General features: G+C 37.1%; 5 protein-coding genes and 1 pseudogene across 15 annotated transcripts; 1 reads left to right on the top strand and 5 right to left on the bottom strand.

Annotated features, from left to right (window-relative positions):
• Positions 1–6,083: 6,083 nt before the first annotated feature.
• LOC125369043 (gibberellin 20 oxidase 1-like) lies at positions 6,084–7,222 on the bottom strand. Its single transcript, XM_048370432.1, has 3 exons — positions 7,019–7,222; positions 6,663–6,936; positions 6,084–6,310 (listed from the first exon to the last, which is right to left on the bottom strand). The coding sequence occupies exons 1-3, from the start codon at positions 7,220–7,222 to the stop codon at positions 6,219–6,221; spliced, it is 570 nt and encodes a 189-aa protein (XP_048226389.1). The 3' UTR covers positions 6,084–6,218.
• Positions 7,223–7,638: 416 nt separating this feature from the next.
• Positions 7,639–8,805, bottom strand: LOC8258478 (annotated as a pseudogene).
• Positions 8,794–12,997, top strand: LOC112536713. Of its 2 annotated transcripts, XM_025159555.2 has the most exons (5): positions 8,794–9,274; positions 9,490–10,914; positions 11,000–11,967; positions 12,130–12,306; positions 12,380–12,997. In XM_025159555.2, exons 3-5 carry the CDS (start codon positions 11,821–11,823, stop codon positions 12,716–12,718), a joined length of 663 nt encoding a protein of 220 aa, XP_025015323.2. In that variant the 5' UTR covers positions 8,794–9,274; positions 9,490–10,914; positions 11,000–11,820; the 3' UTR covers positions 12,719–12,997. The 2 variants fall into 2 exon arrangements, with proteins under 2 accessions (XP_025015323.2, XP_048231770.1); XM_048375813.1 differs by having other exon boundaries at positions 9,490–11,967.
• A 1,458-nt stretch (positions 12,998–14,455) lies between these two features.
• LOC8258477 (glyoxylate/hydroxypyruvate reductase HPR3) lies at positions 14,456–16,890 on the bottom strand. 8 transcript variants are annotated; one of them, XM_048371596.1, is made up of 5 exons: positions 16,759–16,826; positions 16,503–16,571; positions 16,120–16,235; positions 15,136–15,648; positions 14,456–15,052 (listed from the first exon to the last, which is right to left on the bottom strand). In XM_048371596.1, the coding sequence occupies exons 4-5, from the start codon at positions 15,604–15,606 to the stop codon at positions 14,522–14,524; spliced, it is 1,002 nt and encodes a 333-aa protein (XP_048227553.1). In that variant the 5' UTR covers positions 15,607–15,648; positions 16,120–16,235; positions 16,503–16,571; positions 16,759–16,826; the 3' UTR covers positions 14,456–14,521. The 8 variants fall into 8 exon arrangements, with proteins under 8 accessions (XP_048227553.1, XP_048227566.1, XP_048227551.1 ...); XM_048371609.1 differs by having other exon boundaries at positions 15,136–15,621; XM_048371594.1 differs by having other exon boundaries at positions 16,474–16,571; positions 16,759–16,796.
• Positions 16,282–20,345, bottom strand: LOC8258475 (glyoxylate/hydroxypyruvate reductase HPR3). 3 transcript variants are annotated; one of them, XR_007215016.1, is made up of 5 exons: positions 19,600–20,345; positions 18,875–19,407; positions 18,291–18,501; positions 16,759–17,126; positions 16,282–16,571 (listed from the first exon to the last, which is right to left on the bottom strand). XR_007215016.1 is itself a non-coding variant. In XM_015729018.3 (3 exons), the coding sequence occupies exons 1-2, from the start codon at positions 20,059–20,061 to the stop codon at positions 18,883–18,885; spliced, it is 987 nt and encodes a 328-aa protein (XP_015584504.1). In that variant the 5' UTR covers positions 20,062–20,345; the 3' UTR covers positions 18,155–18,501; positions 18,875–18,882. The 3 variants fall into 3 exon arrangements, 1 of the variants encoding a protein (XP_015584504.1); XR_007215017.1 differs by lacking the exon at positions 18,291–18,501; XM_015729018.3 differs by lacking the exons at positions 16,282–16,571; positions 16,759–17,126 and having other exon boundaries at positions 18,155–18,501.
• A 141-nt stretch (positions 20,346–20,486) lies between these two features.
• On the bottom strand, positions 20,487–24,019 carry LOC8258474 (zinc finger CCCH domain-containing protein 48). The gene is made up of 8 exons (XM_015729084.2): positions 23,882–24,019; positions 22,541–23,324; positions 22,114–22,299; positions 21,913–22,020; positions 21,530–21,685; positions 21,123–21,302; positions 20,910–21,007; positions 20,487–20,831 (listed from the first exon to the last, which is right to left on the bottom strand). Exons 2-8 carry the CDS (start codon positions 23,321–23,323, stop codon positions 20,690–20,692), a joined length of 1,653 nt encoding a protein of 550 aa, XP_015584570.1. The 5' UTR covers position 23,324; positions 23,882–24,019; the 3' UTR covers positions 20,487–20,689.
• Positions 24,020–24,773: the final 754 nt, after the last annotated feature.

Below are 24,773 nucleotides of genomic sequence, written 5' to 3'. Positions count from 1 at the left end.
TATATTTTGGTTATTCAATTTTTTTTTCCAAATGCATATTTATATAAGTAAAATTATATATTGGAAAATTATGGTAGAATTGTAAAGGATGTTTATAAAAGAATTTTGGGAAAATTGGTATTATAATTGATTATTAGTATTAAATTTTAAGTTGGAAATTGATTATTTAATTTAATTGTGTGTTAGGACTAAATTGAAAATTTATTTTGGGAATAAGGATTGAAAGTATAATGTTATTTTTATGGTGTTTTAATGGAAATTTGTGAGCTTGGTATTTTTGTAAATAAATATGTCAGTCAGGGGTATTTTTGTAATTGTGTATTTTCAATAATTCGGATTTGGCCCAAATTAAATAGTTAGGGGCTTAATTGAAAGGCTAAAAAGAAGTTTGGGGGTCAAATTGGAATTCTACAGGATGAAATTGTAAGTAATTGAGAAAGTTAAGGGACCAAATTGCAATAAGAAAAAGTTCGGGGGCCTAATGTCGATATTGAAAGGAAAGAAAATCGGGGAAGAAGAAAGGAAGAGAGAGCGCGACGGGAAGAGAGAGAGAGGAGCCCGCAGGCGTCGGTGGCGAGCTCGGTGCGGGCGGCGTGTGGCGGAATCGCGCGACGTGTGGCAGCGGCTTTCGAAGGCCGTTCCGGCCGATCTCGGTGGCGATCAGCTCCCCTTGGAGAGAGCTTCCTTTTGGCGGCAGCGGCGTCGGTTTTGGTGGCCGGAGGAGAGAGTTCTGGCGAAGTGGTGGCAGCCGTGTTTTCTGGTTTTTCCGGCGAGCTCCGGCGGAGGATGGACGATCGGAGGACGTATCCCGACTCTCCTCAGCTCAAGCTTCGCGATGGCACCGGTTTTGTGGCGATCGGGCTCCGTTTGCAAATCGACGGCCGTGATCGTCCGCAAATTTTTTCGGACGATCGGGTGTCGGATCGAAAATCGGGCGGGATCGTCATCGGTAGCGTCGTTGTGAGTCCGATGGTGTGTTCGGATCGTCGATCTGACTGCTACCGGAGGCTAGTCGACCCGAGCGGCCGAAGCCCTCGGTAATTTTCTTTGGCCCGTTAATTTTAGAAATTCTTGGTTTAATTGTGTCTATTGGATTATATTGAGTATTTGATGATTATTGTGAGTCATAAATAATTGTCAGTTTGCCTGCCATAGTCGTGTTTTTGTGCTGTGTGGCGGAGTCAGGAAATAGTGAAGTTTGGGGACCCGACTCCTATTGTTTGAATCGTTAAGTATTTGGAGTATTTTTCTGGCAGGTCTTGGACCCGTTTTTACGGGGGGTAATGTTCGTGTTGTAGGGGAGGTTCTGCCGGATTTTCGGTAGAATTCTCCTGAGTCGAGATTCTTAGACAATCAGTCCTAGTAGTCTAGACCTAGGATTAAAGATCGATTGTTTCAGCGTTTTGATAAATTATTTTCCGTGACTAGATTGTCCGTTTGTTCGGCTCGCTCCAACTGAGGCACCGGAGCAGAGCTAGGAGGTCGCCCAATCCTGTGAGTTAAAGTCATATATCGCTTATGCACGTGTCATGCATAAAATTTGATTTGCTACTGTGATTATTCATTTGCAATTTTAATTTTTCATTTAATTATTATCATTATTTTCATGATGATTTTCATTACTATTTAAATATGTTTTTCCTTTATCACCAATTTTAATATTGCATGATGACTCAGGATGGGACGGCAGTAGAACATAGGAGTTGGATGAGTGTTCCAATATAATATGAGAGAGATAGGAAAAGGGTAAAGAGGTAAAAATTTTGAGAAAGAAAGATTAGGACTCCGCCTGGTCGAGCATCGCCTCTCGGGCTTAGTAGAGTGTGGTTGCTTGGGAGTAAGGTCCTTGGTCGAGCATTGCTCTCTGGCTTATTTGGAAATTTAAGTGACCGGTGGAGGTAAGGTCCCTGGTCGAGCTATGCTCTCCGGGGCGCCAGTCTTATTGGATAAGAGAGCCGAAAGGCTAAGGCCGAGAGTTAAGTGACCGGACCTGAGGTAAGGTCCCTGGTTGAGCTTTGCTCTCCGGGGCGCCAGCTCATTGGAATGAGAGGTTTGAGATGTTAGAGTTGAGGTTAGTTGAGACATAAGTGTTGAAATAAATCGAGATGTTAGAGTTGGGATTAGGGTTATACTGAAGTACTCCGTCCCGTTGCATGTGGAATAATTTTTGTTTAAGCATGGCATGACACATATGTCTTAACATGACACGTATGGTTCGCGTGATTTATTAATTATTTTTAAAATTAAATGAATGTGATATTGAAATGTTTGAAACTGTTTTAGATATATGATTTTAGCTCACTCTCGAGACTGACAGTCTCATTTTTACTGTTTTTCAGATTCGTGACTGTTAGTCCTCTCGCGACTCTTATTCAGTAACTCGACTCCTTCATCATCGGGTGATGTATTTGATTTGGTATGTAAATTGGTAAATCTTAGATTCTCCGCAGTAGTAATAGTAGATGTATCAGTTGTAAATTTTCTGAGTTTGAGGTCTCGCCTAGTTCTTTTGGCAGACCGACTAAATTATGTAAAATGTAGCATTTAAGATAATTTGTGGCTTTAATAATATTAATTTGAGATGAGATTTGTTTAAATCAGTGAGTGTCAGGTTTACTACGGGTTTCGGTGGCCTTAATCCTACCCATTCCCTAGTGCCGGTCACGGGCCCACGGGTGGGGTCGTGACGTAAGAATCTAGACCTAGGGTTAATTATCAATTGTTTCAGTATTATTGATAAATTATTTTCCGTGATTAGATAATCCGTTTGTTCGGCTCGCTCCACCCGAGGCATCGGAGCAGAGATAGGAGGTCGTCAAAACTGTGAGTTAAAGTCATATATCTGTTATGCACGTGGCATGCACAAATTTTTAATATTTATTGTGATTAATTGATTGCAAGTCTAAATTATTCATTTAATTATCATTCATATATATCATGTTCGTCATCACTGAATTTATCGATTTTGTGTTGACTCGGGACGGGACGACAGTATAACATAGTATTTTGATGAGTGCACCAATATAAATCTGTAAGTGATGGAAAAGGGGTAAAATAGTAAATTTAGAAGGAAAGTTTAGGACATGCCCTGGTCGAGCATCGCTCTTTAGGCTTAGTAGAGTGTGGTTGCCGGAGTAAAGGTCTCTGGTCGAGCATTGCTCTCTGGGTGCCCGCTTATTTGGAAATCTAGGTGACCAGACTGGAGGTAAGGTCCCTGGTCGAGCTTCGCTCTCTGGACTCTAGTCTTATTAGAATAAGAGAGCCGAAAGGCTAAGACTGATAGTGAACATTAAGTGACCGGGCTGGAGTTAAGGATCCTGGTCGAGCTTCGCTCTCTGGGCACCAATTCTGTTGGAATGAGATTAGTCGAGATGTTAGAGTTGAGATTAGTCGAGATGTCAGTGTTGAGATTGATCGAGATGTTAGTATTGGGATTAGGGTTCTACTGAAGTACTCCGTCCCGTAGTGTGTGAAAACTATTTTATTTAAGTATGACCTAATGTTTATTTCAAATTAAATAGATGTGTTATTGATGTGTTTGCAATTATATTTGGATATATGATTTTAACTTACTCTCGAGATTGACAATCTCAATTTTTACTATTTTTCATATCTGTGACTGTTAGTCTTCCCGCGACTTTTATTCAAGTAACCTGACTCCTTCATCATCGGGTGATGTAATTGATTTGGTATGTTAATTTGTAAAATCTTAGATTCTCCGCAGTAGAAATAGTTGATATATATCAGTTGTAATTTTCTGTAGTTTCGGATAATTCTTCTGGCAGACCGAATTAATTATGTAAAATTTAACGGTTAAAATAAATTGTGGCATCAGTAAAATGAGATGAGATTTAATTGAGTTAGTGAGTATCATGTTTACTACGGGATTCGGTGGCTTTACGCCTATCCATTCTTTAGTGCCGGTCACGGACCCACAAATGAGGTCTTGACATCAAGTCTATTTAAAAAAAATTAAAAATAAAAATAATTAATGAAGTTGAATTAAATATGAGAAGCTACAAAACGAAAGAAACAACAAAGATGTTAGGTGGTTAGCGATTTCCACAATGTTGCTTTAAATTAAACTAAACGTCCCTTTGATCCCTCTAATCGCTATCTAAAAGCTCTACTTCAAAATCTTAAATAATACCACTTGTTATTATTAGTATAATCCTATCGTTGGGACAATAATTTACCATTTTAGTAGTATTTAATCTTTTGTTGTTTCTTATGTTTGAATTAGTAACAGACAAAACACAATGAAGGAACAGTTTACCTGTATGCCACTGATTCCCTATAATCAGTGAAGGGTTGCTTCTTCTTTTATTATTATTATTATTATTATTTTTACAATTTTCCAATTCTGCTAGTATCTTGGGTTCGACAAATGTATATATAATTAATTCCAACTGATTGAAAAGAAATTTGATTCTTATGAGTGTTGGTCCAAGTAGGCAAAACCGTTATGGTTTGATCTGATGAGATCATATCTTCAACGCCATAGACTGGTAGATCCTATTTCTTACACCAAATTAAGGAAAAAAGAAAAACACAAGAAGAATTGTCATGTTGACACAACGATTTTGTCTGTTTCCAGCAATATTAATTCATCGTTCGTTAATCTAACTCTTTCCTCACAATTCTTACTTTCTTCACTTCTCTCTTCAGACACTTCGTCGGCTATTTTCCCTGACAGAAGACCCTTTCTTTATTAATTAATTAAATTTATGTCTCAATTTGTTTTATCTCATTCTTCTTAGTTGTCTTGTCTCTCAGTTATTTTTATAATCTTTTTTCCACCTCATATGACAGTCATGTATTTTCTCTCCATTGGAGCATTTAGTGTTTCAGGCATACTGATTGTAAAATTCTTCCTCATCATGCTATGGCACTGATCATAATGAGAATCTTCTCTAATAAGAAACAGAGTTGGAAAATATTTTATCTAAATTAAGTATATTTTTCTACTTACACATTAAATTATTAAATAATTAATATATATTTTATTAATTTAAATAATTAAATATGTATTAACTATTTAATATCTACAAATAAATTATAATATTATTTTTTTTATTGTATACATACATAGTGCAAATAAAATATTACTAAAAACAATGAATCATTAAAAGAAATACATAATAAAAGAACTAGTATATATTTAAAAACAATTGTGAACAATATTTGACTGGGTAATTTTTCTTTGCGGTACATATGCATTACACAGGCAGTAGGCTCTGAGTTGTGAATCAGAATGAAATGATCTTTTCTGGGCTTCAATCGGCTGAGCTTCAAGAACTGTTCAGTCCATAGCAGATGGCCCAGAATTTGAGGCAGTACCAAACCGTAATAGTAGAAAACTTTAGGGGCTCTTTAAGTAGAGAAACAAAAAAGGGGACAAAGAAAAAAGAGCCCTTTCAAGAAGAGTGCTCAGCTCAGCTCTGTTGAATTCTTAAGAGTTTTCCAGGCTTCTATCCCACACGTAACGAATGATTATAAGTTGGTAAAATGAGCTGCTGATATTAAATTTGTGTGCGAAATCGAGACCCTTTCTGAATTGAGTGATAATCCATGCACGCTCACTTTAGAAAATATATTTTACTTATGGTAATCCACGTAAATCAAGGGAATGACGCATTTAAACCAATTTTATTGCTACAAAAGACTAATTTATAGCAGCAGCATCCAAAGTGCTCTGTCTGGCTCATATATCAAGAATTTCTTAATAATGTCGTTTTAATGGGAGAAAATGCTTTTGTTGAAGATAAAATGACTGGTGGAGATGAAAGGAAACAAGAAAAAGAAACAACTCTTCTTTGTCGTTCAAATAATTTTATCGACTTTAACGATAAAAAGGAAAGAGGCAAGGTTTTAATCTTATTTTTGCAATCACTTGTCGCACCCTAAGTTGCTTTGGTGTCGAAGTTGTGGGTTTTCATGTCAGGCGCCTTATAATGTTTCTGGGGGAATTCTAACATTGCTGAATATGTGAAGTAGAGTACTTGTTGCATTTCCAGATTGAAGCAATGCGTTTGGTGGCTTAGCCACCTGAGGAGATAAAAGAAACCGAGAAATTTCCTTCCTCCTGTTATTTACCACCGCTCTGTAAGAGAAACTATTGTAAATCCCATTGGATAGAGCCTGAAATTATCAAAACGAAAATTTAAAAAAAAAAAAGAAAAAAAAAAAAAAAACTCTTTATATGGGACTCGGATTTGTCAGTTCACTAAAGGCTTCCGGATGAAAACTTGGAGGCCGCCAACATCATCTTGATGATTAATTGTCAAGGATGTGGGATCACAGTGAGATCCTGTTTCAAAGTTAAATCAGGGTTTAGGCAAGGAAGTTACTAACTTAATCTGAACATGGAACAATCTCTTCCTTCAAAAAATTCTGTGAAAATACGAGCGGTCAACTCCTAGACTTGTCCCCAAAAGCTTGCTTTATAATCTCAAGGGAGAGACTGCTAGCTTTATAATATTCTTGAAACACATTACTATATATGCAAAACGAAACTGCAGCTAATGATTATCCTTGTTGCATTTTTCTTAAAGAGTTTAATTTCATGACAATTGAATAACAGAGACGGCCAGACTTTATTATAGATATACAATTTCCTACCATTGGAGGCCTCATTAGGACAGTCCTAGAGACTCAAAAGTTGATATAATACCAACAGCTGGTAACTCCCAAAGCCGAGACCACGGCATATGTTTCAGCATATAAAAAGGTGATGATAGAAAATGTTAAAACGCTATTCAATGCGTACCCGAATTGTTCCAAATTATCTCCCTTTATGTTCAAGAAATACGCTCGGATAATTTTGGACTGATTCTCAGAGCAGAAAGACAAAGAAAGTGTTTCTTTCCGTGGAAGACTGGAAGAAAACCTGCCAGTGAAGCTATTAGCATATCCATACTGCTTACCCGACTTTCTCTAAGCTATCTGCTTCTCTGAGAGTGGCATGCCAAAGAACATGCCCATTTACTCATGAGCTTTTGCTATAATGTAAATCAACTCCACGATTAAAAGCCTGAAGATACCCAAGTTTCTTGCATGCTTCACTAACTTGCTCAGAAGCCTTTGATACAGCTAGGAAGTCTCCAGATAGAAAGCTCCCCAAGTCAATGGGAGTAACTGCAAGTTCTGGGCAGTTGAAGCATGGCAGTTCATGTTCAGATAGAATGAACTGCGAGGGTATGTCAGATTGATTTTGAAGCATTGAGACATGAAAAAAGCAAGGGCTGTTTGTCAATCTTTGAATGGTCTATCTGCTGGAGAGGCTCAGGCAGCGACATGTTTTGCACTGATGGAGTGGAATACTAAATGCAATATCGTGTGTATGATTTTTGGCAAGAAAGTGCCTAGCTAATCTTGCTAAGCGTTTTTGCAAATGAGAAAAAGGGACACAAGAGGATACTGACTGATGCAAGGGAACAAGGAGCTGTAGGAGAAAGTTCAATAAAAAAAGCCTCAGATGGAGATGAGAGAAAAGCCAAAGCCACCATCCCAGTCTTAATTATTTTTTGTCCGCATTCTTTCTGTAACTAGGATGAAAGAGAAATAGATATCAAATAATGAAAACATTGAGACATGTAAGGAGTGTACATCCATTTGACACTGTAAATTAAGACAGTGTAAAGAGAATTAAATATGTTGAGTTGAATTAATCTCAATAATTGATAGAATCTTGTAAAAGTTTGATACCAATCAGTTAATTTTACATTGATAATTCGAAAGATTCCAAGCTAGAACTTTCCATGACATGTATATGAGCATAGCATTAACCAACTTACCTTCTTTCACTTTGCAGATCGTTAAATAAATTTCAATCATCCATGATTGGAGAAAGCAAGGGTCTGTTAGTTAAATATGCTTCCAAATTCCCCACCACAAGTTTACACAAAGCCATGAAAGCTTCCGGTGTAAACACAGCCCTATGCGGAGATAGAACAACATTATCCATTTCCAAGAGCTCTTTAGGGACATGAGGCTCATTCTCAAACACATCCAATCCAGCACCTGCAATCTCTCCCTCCATCAAACACCTAACCATTTCCTTCTCATCAATTATAGCCCCACGTCCAATATTAACAATGATTCCTTTCTTCCCCAATGCAGACAATACTTCCTTATTGATCATATGGCGGGTTTGGTCAGTTAAGGCACAACATATGCATCACTATTAGCTACTAGTTCACAGACGTTGGTATGAAATGGGTATGAAACAAATGTCTTTTTTGTTCTTGAATTGTAAGAAACAAAGCAACCAAAAGCCTCCAATCTTTTTGCTATTTGTAAGCCTATGCTTCCCAGTCCAACGATCCCAATTCGCTTACCTCCAAGCTGAAATTTACAGCAATTCACGAAATTCACTTGAATAGAAAAGAAATCATACAAAAAGAAAACTAGTCGTAGATTAAAAGGAGATGTAAATATGACCTTAGAAGCTAGTGGATAGTACTCTTTCTCGATTCCATTGCCCTGCCTCACATACCTATCAACGGCAGACATCTTTCTCAACACATCAATCAACAACCCCCCAGCCGTGTCAGCACCGTCGTCTGAAAACACAACCCCAGTATTAGTTACTGAAATTCCGCGATGCCGGCAAGCTATTAAGTCGATATGGTTGGTGCCAGCACTAGCCATGACAACAAGCCTCACGGAAGGAAGCAGCTGGAGTAGTTCATCGGTTACTGGAGCCGAGCCGGAGCAGAGAATGGCTTGTATTGAGTTGGCATGTTCGTTCAAGAATTGGCAAAGAGGAAGTGGTGATTCCTGCGGGGTTAAATGCCATGGCATCAAGCCTTAAAACTTTTTTTCAATTGGTACCAAACCTATAATTTATTTTTTTTGATATCACTCTTATTATTTATTTATCTTCCGCCGGTACTAATAAGAAATTCGGCACTTATTTGCTGATGTGGCTGCCGGATTTACGAAAAATAACACACCACTTGCCACATATGTTACTGACTCCTTCACTTTATCCTAGTCAGCAATTAACTAAATATCTTTAATTTGAGCTATAAATTAAAATACATCGTGATCAAATTGTTTTCATCCTCTAATCTAACCCAAAAGTAACCGTTGATACCAAACCTAAAAAATCAACGTAAACCGCTCGAATTCCACCTTCATTGTCAACACTCTCTGAATCTTTTGTTTATTGTCTCTGACCTTCTGCTTCGTACCTGCACATTGGGACATCGTGGAACAATGACACTCGACTGGCGAGCAAGGGAGAAAGCCAAAGACCCACCACTATACGGTAAGTACAAGCGCGCCGCTAGTTATTCTATTGTTATTGAAAGTTATTTTGCATCTTTCAATGCGTAATGCATGCTGCATTTCTTTGGAAGTTAACAATGCAGAGGGCTAGGTTTTCCCTAATTCTTTTTTATTAGTTGAATGTTGATGATGTTTGTTTATTAATACTGCTTGTGTGTGGTTGTTTCATATTTGTTTAATTAATTTATTTTGCAGCGCCTAATTCCGACTACTTCAGTTTGTATTGGCAATGATTATGGAGTTAATGGTAGAGGTCAACCTAAGCTATGGGATATTAGAGCTGTGGATTTTTGTAGTTCAGATAAGATCTCTAGGATAGAAATAGATTCAATGGCTAGAGAACTAGGATTGAATCCTGAAAGAAAGCTTATTATTTGGAAGGATCCTACAAAGAGTATGAGTGATGGGTTGAGAAGCCTTGAAACTGATAGGGATGCCTTAGAAATGGAAATGGCTGTGGAGGGTTCTAAATTAATGCATATATTGGATGAGGCTGTGAAAAATATGGATGATGACAGCTGTAAGGATAGTGAGAATAGTGATGGAGATTCAAAGGACAATGAGTTTGTGGACTCTGATTATGACCTAAGGAATGAAGATGCTGATGATGATGTCATGTTTGATGAGTTTGTTGATAAGGAGCTTGAGAGGGACATACCTTATGGTTTTAGAAGTGCTAGGCAACCTGCTGAGGAGTTGTCTGAAGAAACAGATGCCACAGTATATGGTCCATCAGATGAGCTGTTGTCATGCTCCTCATCTGAAGACAGTGATGCAGATTCAAGGAAGTAGAGATGACCTGTGTTTAATGAGGAGACTGACATGACAAATCTCAGCTTCAAGATTGGAATGCTCTTCAGTTCCTTCAAACAATTCAAGGATGTTGTTAAGAGCTTATTAATCAAAAGTAGAAACCGGGTTATATTTGGGCTAAATACAAGGTAGAAATTCAAGGCTAAATGCAAAAAAAGATGCTAGTTTTTCATTTGGGCTTACCTGCTGAACTCAGACAAACAAACAGTGCAGATCAAGTCAGCCAATTTCACTCATAACTATTCAAGAGAGGCATACAATAAGCATATTAATGCCAATTGGATAGCTCAATATTATGTTGAAAGGTTTAGAGCTGATTCCAGTTGGGCAATTCAAGGGATCATACAAGCTGTGAAAGAAGATTGTGGTGTTGAAGTGTCCAGACTGAAAGCATAGAGAGAAAGAAATGCTGCTTTGAGATTTATTAATGGTGATGAGATAGAACAGCTTTCTAGCCTTCATGATTACAAGTTAGAACTCTTGAGAAGTAATTCAGGAAGCATAATAGTTTTTTATTTGAATGAAGGTGTTTTTAACAGTATGTATGTGTGCTTTGCTGCATTGAGGGAAGGATTTAAGTCTTATAGGCCTTTCATATCTTTGGATGGGTGTTGGCTGAAAGGAGTATTTGGAGGACAGCTTCTCACAGCTGTTGGTTTAGATGCAAATGACTGCATCTATCCAGTGGCATGGTGTGTTATGCAAAAAGAAAACAAGGAGAACTGGAAATAGTTTTTGGAGCTGCTGGCTGAAGATTTGGGGATAACAAACAGTTATCATTGGGTGTTTATGACTGACAAGCAGAATGTAAATACTCTTCACAAATTCCTTTTCTATTCCTTCATATATTTTAGCATAATGGTATTAATTGTGTGTTGTTCTTTTGGAATAGGGTCTTATTCCTGCCATTGAAGAACTATTCCCTCATTCTAAACATAGGTTTTGTGTTAGACATGTGCATAATAATTTTAGAAAGAAATTTAATAGTCTAGGGTTAAAAGAACTTTTGTGGGGTGTTGTTAGGGCAAGTTATGTCCAGATATTTCAAATGATAATTGAGAAGTTTGCATCAACATTATATCAAGGACATAACTACATGAATAGCATCCCCCCCTCATCACTAGTCTAGATCTCATTTTAGGAATGATGCTAAGTGTGACATGTTGTTAAACAACTTATGTGAGTGTTTTAACAATTTTATCTTAAATGCTAAAAGCAAGGGTGTGATAGCTATGAATGAGGTTATAAGAACAAAATTAATGAAGAGGATACATAAGAACATGGATGCTATAAAAAGAGTGGCATCTGCTTACTGCCCTAAGATCTTGAAAAAACTAGAAAAGTCCAAAGAATTTTGCTAGATGTTTACAACAGAGTGGTCTGGAGGTGAGAGATTTCAAGTGGTTGGCCCAGGGGGACAGTTTGTAGTTGACAAACAAGAAATGACATGCACATGTAAGAGGTGGGATCTAACTGGAATACCTTGTTGTCATGCTGTATGTGCAATTTGGTATAACAATGAGAACTCTGAATATTATATACATGACTTCTACAAGGTTGAAACATACCTAAAATACTACAGCCATTTGATTAAACCAACCACCAATAAAGAATTTTGGCCCAAAGTAACTGCCCCACCAGTCTTACCCCCCCAAACCAATCAAACCTAGAAAAGGCAAACCTGCTAAAAAGAGAAGGTTAGAGGAAGAAGAGATGAAGGGTCTGATAAGAAATGGCAAGGTCACCAAGAAGGGCTCTGTGATGACATGCATAGTTTGTGGTGGTAAGGGCCATAACAAGAGGTTTCATGGTGCTGGTACTGGTGCTTCTACAAGGCAACAGAGGAGGAAAAAACTGCATATAAGTATGTCATTCCTCTCATTTAATTATGCCTCCACTTATATCCAATTGGTACCAAACATTGGTTACTTATATCAAATTGGTATAAAACATTGGTCACTTATATCCAGTTGGTACATCCAATTTGTATTAACCCTTCAATTTCTTTCTTTCTTATACTAGGTGATGAGGAAGACAAAGAAACAACAAAAGAAAAAGGAATCAAATGCTGAAAATACTGCACAGAATGTTCAAACACATGAAGATGACCAACCTGATCATGTAGCTCCTACAGGCACAGCTCCTTTAGGAACAGCTTCAATATTTAACAATTTATCACCACTAATACTATTGTCACAGGTAACTAATATGTCACATCTAATATTTATTCAGTAATGTCAACTGTATGCTAACTTGAGACTTTATTATACAGTTATTCAATGTAACACCATCAACAAAAGAAGTAGAAAAACCTACAGTTCAGCTTGGCATACCAGCTCATTTAGTTGATTGTGGTGATTATGCTTCACAATGGAAAGCACATTTACACTCTACTACATCACCTTCAAAAGCTACGAGCAAGAAGAGTAAAAGCATTAATGATTTATTGAGTGAGCTGCCACCAGATCTGGGCATTGGAAGACTTTCACAAACACATAAAGGAGGAACTGAAGCTAAGGGAAAAAAGACTTTCAAACCTCCAAGGTTGTTGAGCAAAGATGTTGGGGCTAAAAGAGTTAGCACAATAATAAAATCAGACAAAGAAAAATAAAAGATTGATGGAAGTGTTTCAACAAAGAAAAGAGCTTGGGTGCCTCCAGGAAATGCAAAGAACAAAGGAATTAGATTTGGAAACCCTAAAAAATAATGTTTATTTTGGTTGTTGTGTTGTTAATATGTTAATATATGTGTGGACCTAACATGTGGTCGTTTGACAGAATTTCCACATCCATATTTTTTGTAATGGCTTTTGACAGCTTTGGGTGTAGGGTTCATGTGGATGGAATTTCCACATCCATTCAGTTTTTGTTTAAAGATTTCATTATTTAAATTAATCAACAGCCTTACTTATTTATTACATTGTCACTCAATTTGTCTGTTACCGGGGTTGCTCTATATAACATGTCTGTGCATATTTATCATAATAGTAACATTCAAATGAAGCAATAGTAATCAACTACTGTAAAAACCAAATACTTATTTATCATTTCATTCATTCATCATTAAATTACATAAGTAACAGTAGTTGTAAATACTACTGTATCCAAAGTACATCTTTAAGTTATGCTAACAAAAGTATATCTTCTAAATAACAATCATAGCCACACCATAACAACCAAGCTTAGACAGGTTCATTCTGCACTTCATGCTCCTTCTTTCTTCTTTCATTTTCTACAGTTTTGAATTTAGCAAACTAATCCATTCTTGTACTCATTCAGCAGCTCAGTTGTAAAGTCAGATTCACCAATATCCATTCTTATCTTAATAAAATGACAGATGAAGAACCTGTACAAGAAGAAACCTTCATTACAACTAAAAACATATCAATGTAAACCTAGAGAGCATCCTCAAAACTTGCGCCCAGGTCTCCTTCCAGTTCGAGAGACGAAGCTTCACTTTCAGTTGTTTTTGGCAAAGCTTTACTTGCCATTCTACATGCACATATAGATCAGTGGCTTAACTCCAACACTAAACACACTTTCTGTTGTTTCTTGAACCATTTATTCGACAAGATAAAGAACAAGGAAGCTACAAAATCGATTATTAGAGAAAGTAAATCGATCGAAATAATTAAAACTAGGTTTCATAAATTGGAAATTTTCCTGATTTAGGGTTATTTATTTGGGGTTGAGATGTTGTTAATTGTTGGCCTGGATAACTGTTTGTTGAGTCAGCAACAGATGTGGCAAGTAGTGTGTTATCCTTCATAAATCTTGCAGCCACATCAGCAAATAAGTGTCGGATTCCTCATTGGTACTGGCAAAAGATACAAAAATAATAGTAGTACCAAAAAGAAACAAATTGAAGGTTTGGTACCAATTGGATATAAGTGACTAAGGTTTGATACCAACAGGACATTTAACCCGATTCCCATGCTTTCAAGAACTTGAGTTTGTTCGATTAAATTGATGCTCTCCAAGAACGGTCATAACTGGTGGCGGCTTTAAGATTCGAATGGTGATTATGATTGTGTTCTTGATTATTCCCCATTTTGAAAATGAAATCGAAGCTAAAATCTACACGCAAGGACCTTTAGCGATCTTCCTGTTCAAAGATATGAACTTCGAGTCATCCCAAAAAGATAACAACTTCGGTATTTAATTCCATATGGTGGAGAATGATTGCAATGGCCAATTTCAGTAGGATCCATTTGTTCTATTTTCTTTTTCCCTTCTACAGTTGGCAATGACCAATTTCAATAGGACCCATTTGTTCTATTTTCTTTCTCATCTACAGTTGGCTAGCAGCCACTAATTAATTTCAGCAACAAATATTCAACACCAACAACTTCTCAACGATCATCGCAATTCATAAACATCATACATTAAAATTAAAATCTAATACAGAATCATATTCAATCATCTATAGCAATTATTGGAGTCAGAAGAGGTTTGTTGGAAAAGAACGCTTCCAAGTTCCCTATGACAAGTTCACATAAAGCAACCAAGTTTTCCGTGGTATGGACAGCTCTATGTGGAGACAGAACAACATTGTTCAATACAGTGAGCTCCTTAGGAACATGAGGCTCATTCTCAAAAACATCCAACCCAGCACCTGCAATCTCTCCTTGCACTAAACGTTGCACCATTTCTTGCTCATCTATAATAACCCCACGCCCAACATTAACAATCACTCCTTCCTTCCCCAGTGCTTCAAAGACTTCTTTGTTGATCATGTGGCGGGTTTGGTCTGTTAATCCGCAGCAAATTATGAGAACATCACAATTAGCTGCTAGTTCACAGACATTTGAATAGTATGGATAGGGTACAGATGGTTTCTTGTTTCTTGAATTATACATAATTTTGCAACCAAATGCTTCTACCCTTTTTGCAACCTCCAAGCCAATGCTTCCCAGTCCAACAATCCCAACTTGTCTTCCTCTCAACTGAAATTAATAATTGTTAGTACATCAAGAAGCAATCAAGTGAACCCAAAAATAAAAATAAAAAAGAGAATGGAAAGAGAGACCTTAAAGCCAAGAGGAAAGTCTCCTTTGGTAGGCCATGACCCTTGTCTAACATACTGATCGGAAGCAGAAATCTTTCTCAATACATCAATAAAAAGTCCTACTGTTAAATCTGCAACATCTTCAGAATACAAGCTTCCAGCAGTTGCTATGGCAATCCCTTGTCGCCGACACTCTTGCAAGTCTATGTGGTTGAGACCTGCGCTTGTGGTGACGATGAGCCGCAGCGATGGGAGCAGCCGAATATTATTAGCGGTGACTGGATCTCTTCCTGAGGAGAGCAGAACTTGGACTGAGTAAGCATGAGCGGCCAAGAATTGGTGGAGAGGAAGTTGCGACTCCCATGCTTTCAAGAAATGGAACTTTTGGGACAGTCGATGTTCGTGGAATTTGAAAACTGGTGATCTTTCAAGGACTAGAACCTCTGGAAGAAGGCTTTGTGGTTGTTGATAATTTTGAGGATGATTTGCCATTATAAGACCTAGCCGCTGAGAAATAGTGAACAAGAATCGCGTCTGCAGTTATGGCCATGGAGTTTATCAATAAAGCCCCATTTCAAACCAGCTTGTCCAAATTTTTTAGTGCTACATCAATTTTAAAAGTTTTATTATTTGAATTAAATATAAAAATAATAGATTATTATCTACAGTTGAAAATAACTTTTGAGATATATAATTTATTGAAGAGTGAATTTTTTAAAATTTTTTTTTATAGATTTAAACTATTTTTTCACTTAGAGATAATAGATTTACGTTAAATTCAAAATCTCACAATCCAATCGGCTCCGTAACAAAAAAATATATAAAGCTACCAAATTTGCTTAGCAAAAGAAATCAATCAATAATGACGGGTTAATTGAAAAATCTTTAAAAAAATAAACAAAAGATAAAATTCTGAAAAATATATAATCCACACAAACCCATTAAATTGATAGGTTAACCACTGATTAATAATAAAAATCTGAAGAAAGAATTCGGTTAACTAACCAGAGAGGTTCGGAATCGATCTCAAGTCGGCTTTCCTATTTGATTCAGTTTTTCTGAATTACTTTAATCAACACCAGTCCTGTCCTTTCATTCCTATATCACACTGGGATTATTGCCTGACAAATAAATTAATTTGATTATCCTTGATCGATAAGATGGCGATAACATATTTCAATGGGTATCAAGAATCCATTTATTATGCTACTTATTTTCCAAGAATTTTAGCAAACAGTGCCATTGAGGGTTGCCATTACCAAGTTTAGTCAACTCGAGTAAAAATTGGTCCTAGACGCACCGAGTTTAGGCATACAAGCCTATCCTATAGTATTTTCACAACAGAAGAAGCACACTCACAATCCTAAGCTACAGAGCTTGACACTCACTCCTCTGAAGATCACTCGAGGATTCAAATAAACTCCACTGTGCTTGACTACTTGATAATGAGCTGTATCCTGTTTAATCATCTATAACAGGGTTAGTAGAGGTTAACAAAACAAAAAGAAAACAAAAAAAAAAAAAAAAAAAGCTTCCAAATTGCCTATGACAAGTTCACACAAAGCTGTCTAATGCAGTGAGCTCCTTAGAAAACATTAGGCTAGCTCTTTTATAAAAAGGAATACTAAGGAGTGAAATTCTGACCTTAGGACCTGGTAGTCCATGGATCCTTGCATCGCATACCAATCGGCGGCAGAAATCTTTCCCGATGGATCAATTAATAAACTTACAGCTATATCTGCAACATCTTCAGAACAAGTGGTTCCAGCATTGGATATGGCAATCCCTTGTCGCGGACACTTGCATGTCAATGTGGTTGAGACCACAGCTGGAGATGACAATGACACACAGAGCCTGAAGAGAGCATAGCTTGGATATAATATACATGAGCGGTCAAGAACTGGTGAAAAGAAAGAGGAGACTCCCATGCTTTCAAGAACCATTGCTTTTGGGATACTTGATATTGATGGAATATGAAGACTGGTGGTGGTTCAAACTTCAAAGATTAGGACCTGCAGAAGCAGAATTTTTATGGTTGGTGATAATCAAGGCTATTTTGACGATGGTGTGCCATTGTTAGAGTTAGATGTTAAAGTTTGAAAGACAAGCAGGTTATCAAGAGTCTTTTCACTTATCGGTCATGCCTTTGGTAATAGTAGAATTTGCTAGCTCAGGTGTCTATCACATGCAAGCTACAATAACACTAAACAACTTTTTAGCCAAAGTTGGACTGATCTGATGAGGAATTATTAGTTAATTATCATAGGACTGCCCCGGTCTCAGAATAAGATAGCTAGCAGGCTGATCTTAACAAATAAATTAATTGGCCTTCCTCGAGTGATTCTATTTCAAGGGCCTAAGAGTTTGACAGATGCAGAACTTAAGAAAGAAAAAGGTAATAATGTAATTGATGGAGACTCGCCTAGAGTCAAATCCCGAAGCTAGTTGAGAACTAGCCTCCACCCAGAGACTCGGAACTCACCCGGTAAACACATCGCTAGGTGACCCACTAACTCCTCAACCATACAGGCATTTTCCCTAGAAAATCGGCACTCATGTTTCTCCTTGTTCTTAGGACCACTACCAGACATGCATGTAACCAACGCATCACCTATAAATATCCCCCTAAGACACCTATAACAGACTAATGCTTTTACAACCTGTAAACACTAATCCTTTGAGCTCCTACTAAAAATAAAGTCTCTTATTGCCTCTCACTTACGGTGACATCAGTAATTATACGGGTAATAAAGATATTGTTCATTATGCTACTTACCTTCCAAGATTTTTAAATTTAGAGCTCATTGAGGGCCATTATCTAAGTCTTGTCTTCTTGAGTAAAAATGGAAGATCAAATATTCCTAATCCTGTATTCGGCTTTTCTCACTCAGCAGAAGGCACAAAACTATCCTTCTATCTTTTTCTTTTTTTTTTCTTTTGAATAAAACTACCCTTCTATCACTTTCTTAACATAAGAAAAATACGAATCCAAAGCAAGCTCAATACTATGAAAAAGTGACTGCATCGTCCATTTTCTACGTCATGGTAAATAAGATGATTTTTCATATCTGATTGACATAGCAGATCAAGGATGTTATAGGAGAAAATTACTGGAATAAAAACATAGTCATCTGAAGGCCGACAATGAACCATTGACCAGACATGTTTAACCATACCTGTATATACATTTCTCTGCACTCAGATTTTCTAGGCACTCATGTGCCATTAGCACATAAGGAATCATTGCTAAATTACGTACATTAAAAATCCCAACCCACTATAACAATCGAATTGTTGTTAATGGTGATTCTGATGTCCCACTTGTAATTTATGTTCGTAACTGTGACAATACAGTTCTTCATCTTTACTACATCACTCTTACGTATCCTGCATGCATAAAACTTACACAGCAATTACTAAAAAGAATTATTAACATTCAGCATACACATCAAACTACCAAGAAATTTGTTATAGCAAATTTTATTCGACTTCATAAGCACATTGCTTGTTGGTATCACGTGGAAAAGAAGTCTGTGACTATGGAAATAACTAAAGAGGAGTCGCATAAACTTTATTAACCTGGATTGCTCAAGTAGTTTCTAATATCCATATGAAATTTTAAGAGAGAATTGATGTTGTTATTAGCTTAAAGCAGAATAAATATATGATAACTTCTTTCAGAAAAAGAAAGCAGTCATTTTTACAAGAGACAACACGCATTTGTTTGCTGACCGAGCGGTGACTAATTTAAGAAACTAACCTGTGAATTCACTCGTCCAAATATTCAGAAAGTAATGGTTTGTTCGCGAAGAAAGCTTCCAGATTCCCCACCACAAGTTCACTCAAGTCCTTCATAGATTCTGGAGTAAAGACAGCACAATGCGGTGACAAGACAACATTATTCATGGAAACAAACTCCTGAGGAATATTAGGCTCATTCTCGAACACATCCAATCCAGCACCTGCAATCTCTCCTTCTACCAAACACCTAATCAATTCCTTTTCATCGATAATAGGCCCACGCCCAATATTAACAACGACTCCATTCTTCCCCAATGCTGAAAAGACTTGCTCATTAATCATGTGGAAAGTTTGGTCTGTCAAGCCGCAACAGATGACGAGGGCATCACAGTTGGCTGCAAGTTCACAAACATTTGGATAGAAAGGGTACGATACATAAAATTTTTGCTTCCTGGAGTTGTAAGATATATAGCAACCAAAGGCATCAAGCCTTTTAGCAACTTCATATCCAATACTTCCTAATCCAACAATCCCAATCCGCTTGCCACTCAACTGGAATCACCAATTAGCAAGATTACATTTTTATCAGATAATTCAATCCTAGTTTGCAAAAAATGTATAACAAGTTTATCTTTCAGTACAATTAATTGGATTTAAAGGAAAACCCGAAGAATTATAGAGAAATTTAGTTGCTTTTGTAAAATCAAAAAATTACAGCTATTAAGTTGGAGCAAAGGTTTCGACCTTAAAGCCAAGAGGATAGTCTCCTTTGGAAGACCAAAGCCCTTGTTTAACATAGCGATCACTAGCCGAAATGTTTCTCAGAACATCGATTAACAAACCAATTGCGAGATCAGCCACATCAGCAGAGTACACGTCGCCGGCATTGGCGATTGAGATTCCACGGCGGCGGCATTCAGGGAGGTCAATCTGGTTGAGGCCCGCACTGGTGGTGACTATTACGCGGACAGATGGAAGGAAGCGAAGGATGTCGGCGGTGACGGGAGCACCACCGGAGGAAAGGATGGCTTGTACGGACTGAGCATGTTGGGCCAAAAATTGATGGAGAGGGAGAGGTGACTCGTATGCTTTTAAGTAACGGAATTTAGTAGAAGTGAAGGATTCTTCTCCGATGACGGTGAAAGCTGGTGGTTTAATGAAGAGTAGTACTTTTGGAAATGATTCTTGCGAATCGGTTGATGCCATTTACTTTTCTTCAGAGCTTAGCCAAGCCAAGAGGGGAGACTGTAATCAGCACGGAGTTGAAGAAAAGACGACAGCAAAATAGCGGCGTGGAGGGATCATTGTTCAAGGAAAAGATAAGAAGTTAAAAGTTCCAGATGCCTCACACTCGTGTTTATATATGATTTTCTTAATATAATTTTAATTAACAATTAGTATATTTTTACTTTAAATCTCTCTCTATCACTATTCAACAATAATGAGGATTTTACACTTGATTGTCATTCCACCGCACTGAACTGCTTTCTTCTCTTACCATCTCAACTCAGCATCTTTAATCTTCATAATAATAATTAAATGGATTCAACTTCAAAACACAATTTCTCATAAAAAAAAAAAAAAAAAAGTTAAGCTAAACAGTCTGCTGTTTTACATGAACATGCTTCCCATGGCAAAACTGGAATGAAGTCAATCTCATTGATCATAAGGATTTAAATAGCAATGTTTTCTAGTCAACAATCGTAACAAGATTACATAGAACCCCAGCAAAAATTATGGGGTCTAGATGTAAACTAATGCAGCAAGGGACAACCATTTTGTATCCCTTCCTCAACATACAAACTAAAAGAAGAGTCGCCAAAACTTGCAGATCCTATGGAAAACTCCCATATGATTCTGTTAGTCTCCATACAGTCACCAGTCCTGCTTCATCGCCAGTGAAAAATAGACCATTGGGGCCTGTCTGAATTGTCCTCACTTCTTGCTTTGAGAAAATCCTGCCCCTTTCACTGAATCTGAACAAGAATATCTTATGAGACAAGCTGCCAAAAAGCACAATAGCCTTTCATTTACCGGTTATGAAGAGTACTTACGATGGCAAGTCAAATAAGCAAACAGAATTGTCATTACAAGAACAGCATAAAACTGGTTTGGCTTCTAAGTCGGATAGCCCACAAAGTGTAACAGCACCCTGCAACAATTCAACATTTCACCATCAATATGACTTCATTAATTCACCAAAGAAGCAAATCCATTTGCTTTTACTTTTTCTGAAAGCATATAAAAAGGTCAATTAAATAACTTACATGTTCCAGATTATGTGTATAGATCACTTCCAAGTTGCCCTCAGCAGTACAAGCCCAAACTTTTATTGTCCGATCCAATGAACAAGATAGAAGATAATTATCCCAGCAAATAAGAGATGTCACAGCATCAGCATGCTCATTCAATGTATGGACACACTGTAAAGTATCAACATCCCATGCCTGAAAGTAAATGGAAAGAAGAATTAGAGAGTTGGTAGGAAGAGGAATATCCCAGTGAATATCCAAAGCTTACAGTTTCAAGCATATCCCAAGAAAAGAAAAGAAAAGAAAATACATAAAACGCTGAGATCAAATATCATCAACGGCCAGCAATCAAAGCTCTCTTGTATGCAAAGTTGCAATGAAAAGGATAAAATAGCAAACAAAAACTATAATTCATGGCTTACCCTGATTGTACCGTCTGTCGAACCAGAATATAGCCTCTTTTCTCCATTTCCAACGATTAAACATATCACAGCACCAGTATGAGCATTCAAAGATGTAGCCAATTGAAAAGGCATTGGACTCTCGGTGCTGCCTCTCCAAACCAAAATGGAACCGTCCTGCATTTCGAAAAACATAAGGATTTGAATAATATATGACCATAAAAACATACTCCAAAAGAGTACTATACTTTACTATGAAGGCAAATAATGTACAGGAAAAAAACAACTCATCAGCTTAAACCTTCCAGATCATCACTATTGACTAATAAAATAAATGAATAAAAATATTTCCTAGTTCCTATGCAAATTTTTTATATTTGTTAAATTGCAATAACATAAATTACCTGTGCCCCAGCAAAAAGAGTATCTTCAGTAACAGCCATAGCATACACTTGCCCAAATGGGCCATGTGCATCAAGACTCAAGTCAGTCCCTGATTGTAAATTCCATGCCTGCAAGAACACATAAAAGAATTCCACTTAGGTCACAGCACTAACTAACCCCAGTAGATGAAAGTTTGGACATCATATGATGTGTGAGCTAACCTTAATGACATTTGGCAAACCAATAAAAGTCCATGGGCCTTCACTGATTAATGACCCAATCTCATCACCGAGACTTATCACCCTTGTAGTCTCGCCAGTATGGCAATCCCAAACATGTACAGTACCATCACTGCTGGCTGAGAAGAGCTTGTCACACCTTGGAGGAAGTGTAATGCCAGAGACCGCCTGGCATAGAAAATTCCATCGGTGAAATTCAGCCTTTATTTCCATTTTAAATAGGAAAAGAATTTACTTCAACCAAGAAAAATTATTCAGAGACATGTGTGATGGACAATTCATTTTTACTCAGGATAATAATAGAAGATATTGAACACATAACTCTGTCTGCACCTACTAGCAAAAGCGAATACAAATAGGGCCAACATCAATGCATGAATAGAACATTTGAAAGAAAAAATAAACATACCTGGTCGTGCTCCCCGAGCCTTGCCAGCATTGAAAACCAATCACCAAAGTACCACTTATGTAAAAACTGGCACTCGTCGCCTTTCACACAAGTGCCACACATCCAGTCCATACAAGGCCTCCTTATGCCCACCTCAGATTTATCTTCTAGAGCAGCACCTTCAGTGGTAGAAACCAAACAAGTCTCTTTATCTTCAGCAGCATCACCTTTAGTATCTGAGACCAAGGAAGTATCGTTCTTTTCTGATGCATCACCTTCAATAATTGTAACTGAAGAAATCCTTTTATCCTCATTACCTTCAGTAGTTGAATCCAAAGAAGTCTTGGTTTCAGGGTGCTTCATAGGTACATCCTCAGTGGCAGGAATAGAGATCTTCTGAGCTTTTGATGGCTTCTTAATTTTTCTATCTTCTGTACCGTCATCTTCGGTAGTTGAAACCAAATAAGTCTTCCTTTTGGAACAGGTCTTAGGTACATCAGTATGATTAACGTGATTAGGGATTTTCTGGGTACATTGGTTTTCAAGTCCATTGCACAAAGCCAGTGAACTCTTGGGAACGTTGTTAACAGGCCTCCTTTGCTGTTCATCCAATGAAGTATTGGATTGCTTAGGTGTTCTCAAGTAGACATTATTATTAGCAGGCAGCAAGTCCCTGTGCAAAAACCTACAGGGATTTCTATTGCACTTGCCTGCCTTCCAGAATCGACAAACACTGTTTCTGCTGGTTGCTGGTCTCTGTCCAAATACTCTATGATTGGTCCTGGTTGTGATCTGAGCATCCATACTATAAAACACAAAAACACGAGGATGAGCAAACCATCCGATGTTATACCATTATATTTTGGCCAACGCCATAAACAAAGGCCAAAACCACTAAACCATTGAATAAAGATTCTTAGAATTCCAGAGATCTTTTGATTATCCACGTGTCAAACCCCAAAGAGAGATCCATCCAGCAACGGGAAAACCCTAAAAAGCACACCATACCAGTTGACGATAAAACCCTAATTTTTTCTTGATTCCACAGTCCATCAACTTGCCATAATAGAAAAGGAAAATAAACTACCAGTTCGGCATGCCTAACCCTAAACCGAACCTGTAGCTAAAAATAAACAAGAGTAATGAAATCCAATTAAACCTAAAAACGAAACCCTAAAAATCTGCCAAGGACGAGCAAGTAAACCAGATTTGATCGATATCATCATCGCCACGGTAACCGACTCCATCGAAATTATAACTTCTTGAAGATCCATTTGCGGCGGTTGATGATAAAGAAACAAACCCGAGAAAAAAATGGAGATAATAGTCAAATGCAGAGACGCACGCGATTAAGAAGCGAACCTGAATGTGCCTCGAATGAAGACAAAAGCAACTGAAATCTTCAAAACCAATGATCAATCTCTGAGAAAGGTCGTCGCTATTATTACAAAGAAAAAAGCTCTGTAGCACAATCACAGACAGTGTCTAGGCCTTCATATTTATAGGTATGAGTCACGTGCGATCTGAGATATTGCCACGTGACGTCCAATTGTCAGTCGGAGTTAATAGCGTGAGCGTTAAGCGGAGAGGCGACCTATAGGTTGGCGTTTCATCCACGATATTTAGCGAAATAAATTGAGTGTCTCTTCCAAAAACGTTATCGTATGAACCAATTACTAATCCTATCAAATTTTGGAAGAGACTAATCCTATCATTTCTGTTTAATTGTTTATTTGTGTTTCAATTTTTTTAGTTTTAACTTAAATTAACATATGACAGAATGTGTATTTAAATATCGGAATTTTCACCATTTAACCACTTTTACAATTTTATTAAAAGTTTGACTTAATAAATATTTAAATTATATTTTTATCTTTTACATACTTCTAATTTAAATTTAATTTAATAAATATCCGAATTTTATTTACTTAATTTTTATGTTAGACCATATCAATTATAATACGTATAAATATATTAAATAAAAATACATATTCAAATTATAATACACCATCCATATTAGCAAAATAATTGTTGGTTTAATATATTTAAAAGGGTCTAAATAAATTACTAATAAAACTTAGCATTTACTTTGGATTGTGTGGTTGATTTAATTTATCTCTAGTTGTTAGGTCAGTAATTCATGCTGATTTGGTCATGACTCGCTTTAGTGGGTTACATTTCCGAACTATCAGACTATAGTTTGAAGAGGATGTTAAAATTTCAAGTGAAAAATATCGTAATATTCCAATCAGAT

Source organism: Ricinus communis, chromosome 1 (assembly GCF_019578655.1).
Source record: "Ricinus communis isolate WT05 ecotype wild-type chromosome 1, ASM1957865v1, whole genome shotgun sequence".
Lineage (NCBI taxonomy): Eukaryota > Viridiplantae > Streptophyta > Magnoliopsida > Malpighiales > Euphorbiaceae > Ricinus > Ricinus communis.
This window is presented reverse-complemented; position numbering and strand designations above follow the sequence as displayed.

Coding starts and splice junctions, on each gene's coding strand:
- LOC125369043 (XM_048370432.1), bottom strand. CDS start 7,222: ATGCTTCAAAATCAATCTGACATACCCTCGCAGTTCATTCTATCTGAA. Junction 6,937..7,018: donor TTCAGGCTTTTAATCGTGGA/GTTGATTTACAT, acceptor CAGATAGCTTAG/AGAAAGTCGGGTAAGCAGTA. Junction 6,311..6,662: donor CAGCTGTTGGTATTATATCA/ACTTTTGAGTCT, acceptor ACTTTGAAACAG/GATCTCACTGTGATCCCACA.
- LOC112536713 (XM_025159555.2), top strand. CDS start 11,821: ATGAAGGGTCTGATAAGAAATGGCAAGGTCACCAAGAAGGGCTCTGTG. Junction 11,968..12,129: donor AGAGGAGGAAAAAACTGCAT/ATAAGTATGTCA, acceptor TTCTTATACTAG/GTGATGAGGAAGACAAAGAA. Junction 12,307..12,379: donor CACTAATACTATTGTCACAG/GTAACTAATATG, acceptor TTTATTATACAG/TTATTCAATGTAACACCATC.
- LOC8258477 (XM_048371599.1), bottom strand. CDS start 15,606: ATGGCAAATCATCCTCAAAATTATCAACAACCACAAAGCCTTCTTCCA. Junction 15,053..15,135: donor ACTTTCCTCTTGGCTTTAAG/GTCTCTCTTTCC, acceptor TATTAATTTCAG/TTGAGAGGAAGACAAGTTGG.
- LOC8258475 (XM_015729018.3), bottom strand. CDS start 20,061: ATGGCATCAACCGATTCGCAAGAATCATTTCCAAAAGTACTACTCTTC. Junction 19,408..19,599: donor ACTATCCTCTTGGCTTTAAG/GTCGAAACCTTT, acceptor TGGTGATTCCAG/TTGAGTGGCAAGCGGATTGG.
- LOC8258474 (XM_015729084.2), bottom strand. CDS start 23,323: ATGGATGCTCAGATCACAACCAGGACCAATCATAGAGTATTTGGACAG. Junction 22,021..22,113: donor GTTTGCCAAATGTCATTAAG/GTTAGCTCACAC, acceptor GTGTTCTTGCAG/GCATGGAATTTACAATCAGG. Junction 21,008..21,122: donor ATACACATAATCTGGAACAT/GTAAGTTATTTA, acceptor GAATTGTTGCAG/GGTGCTGTTACACTTTGTGG.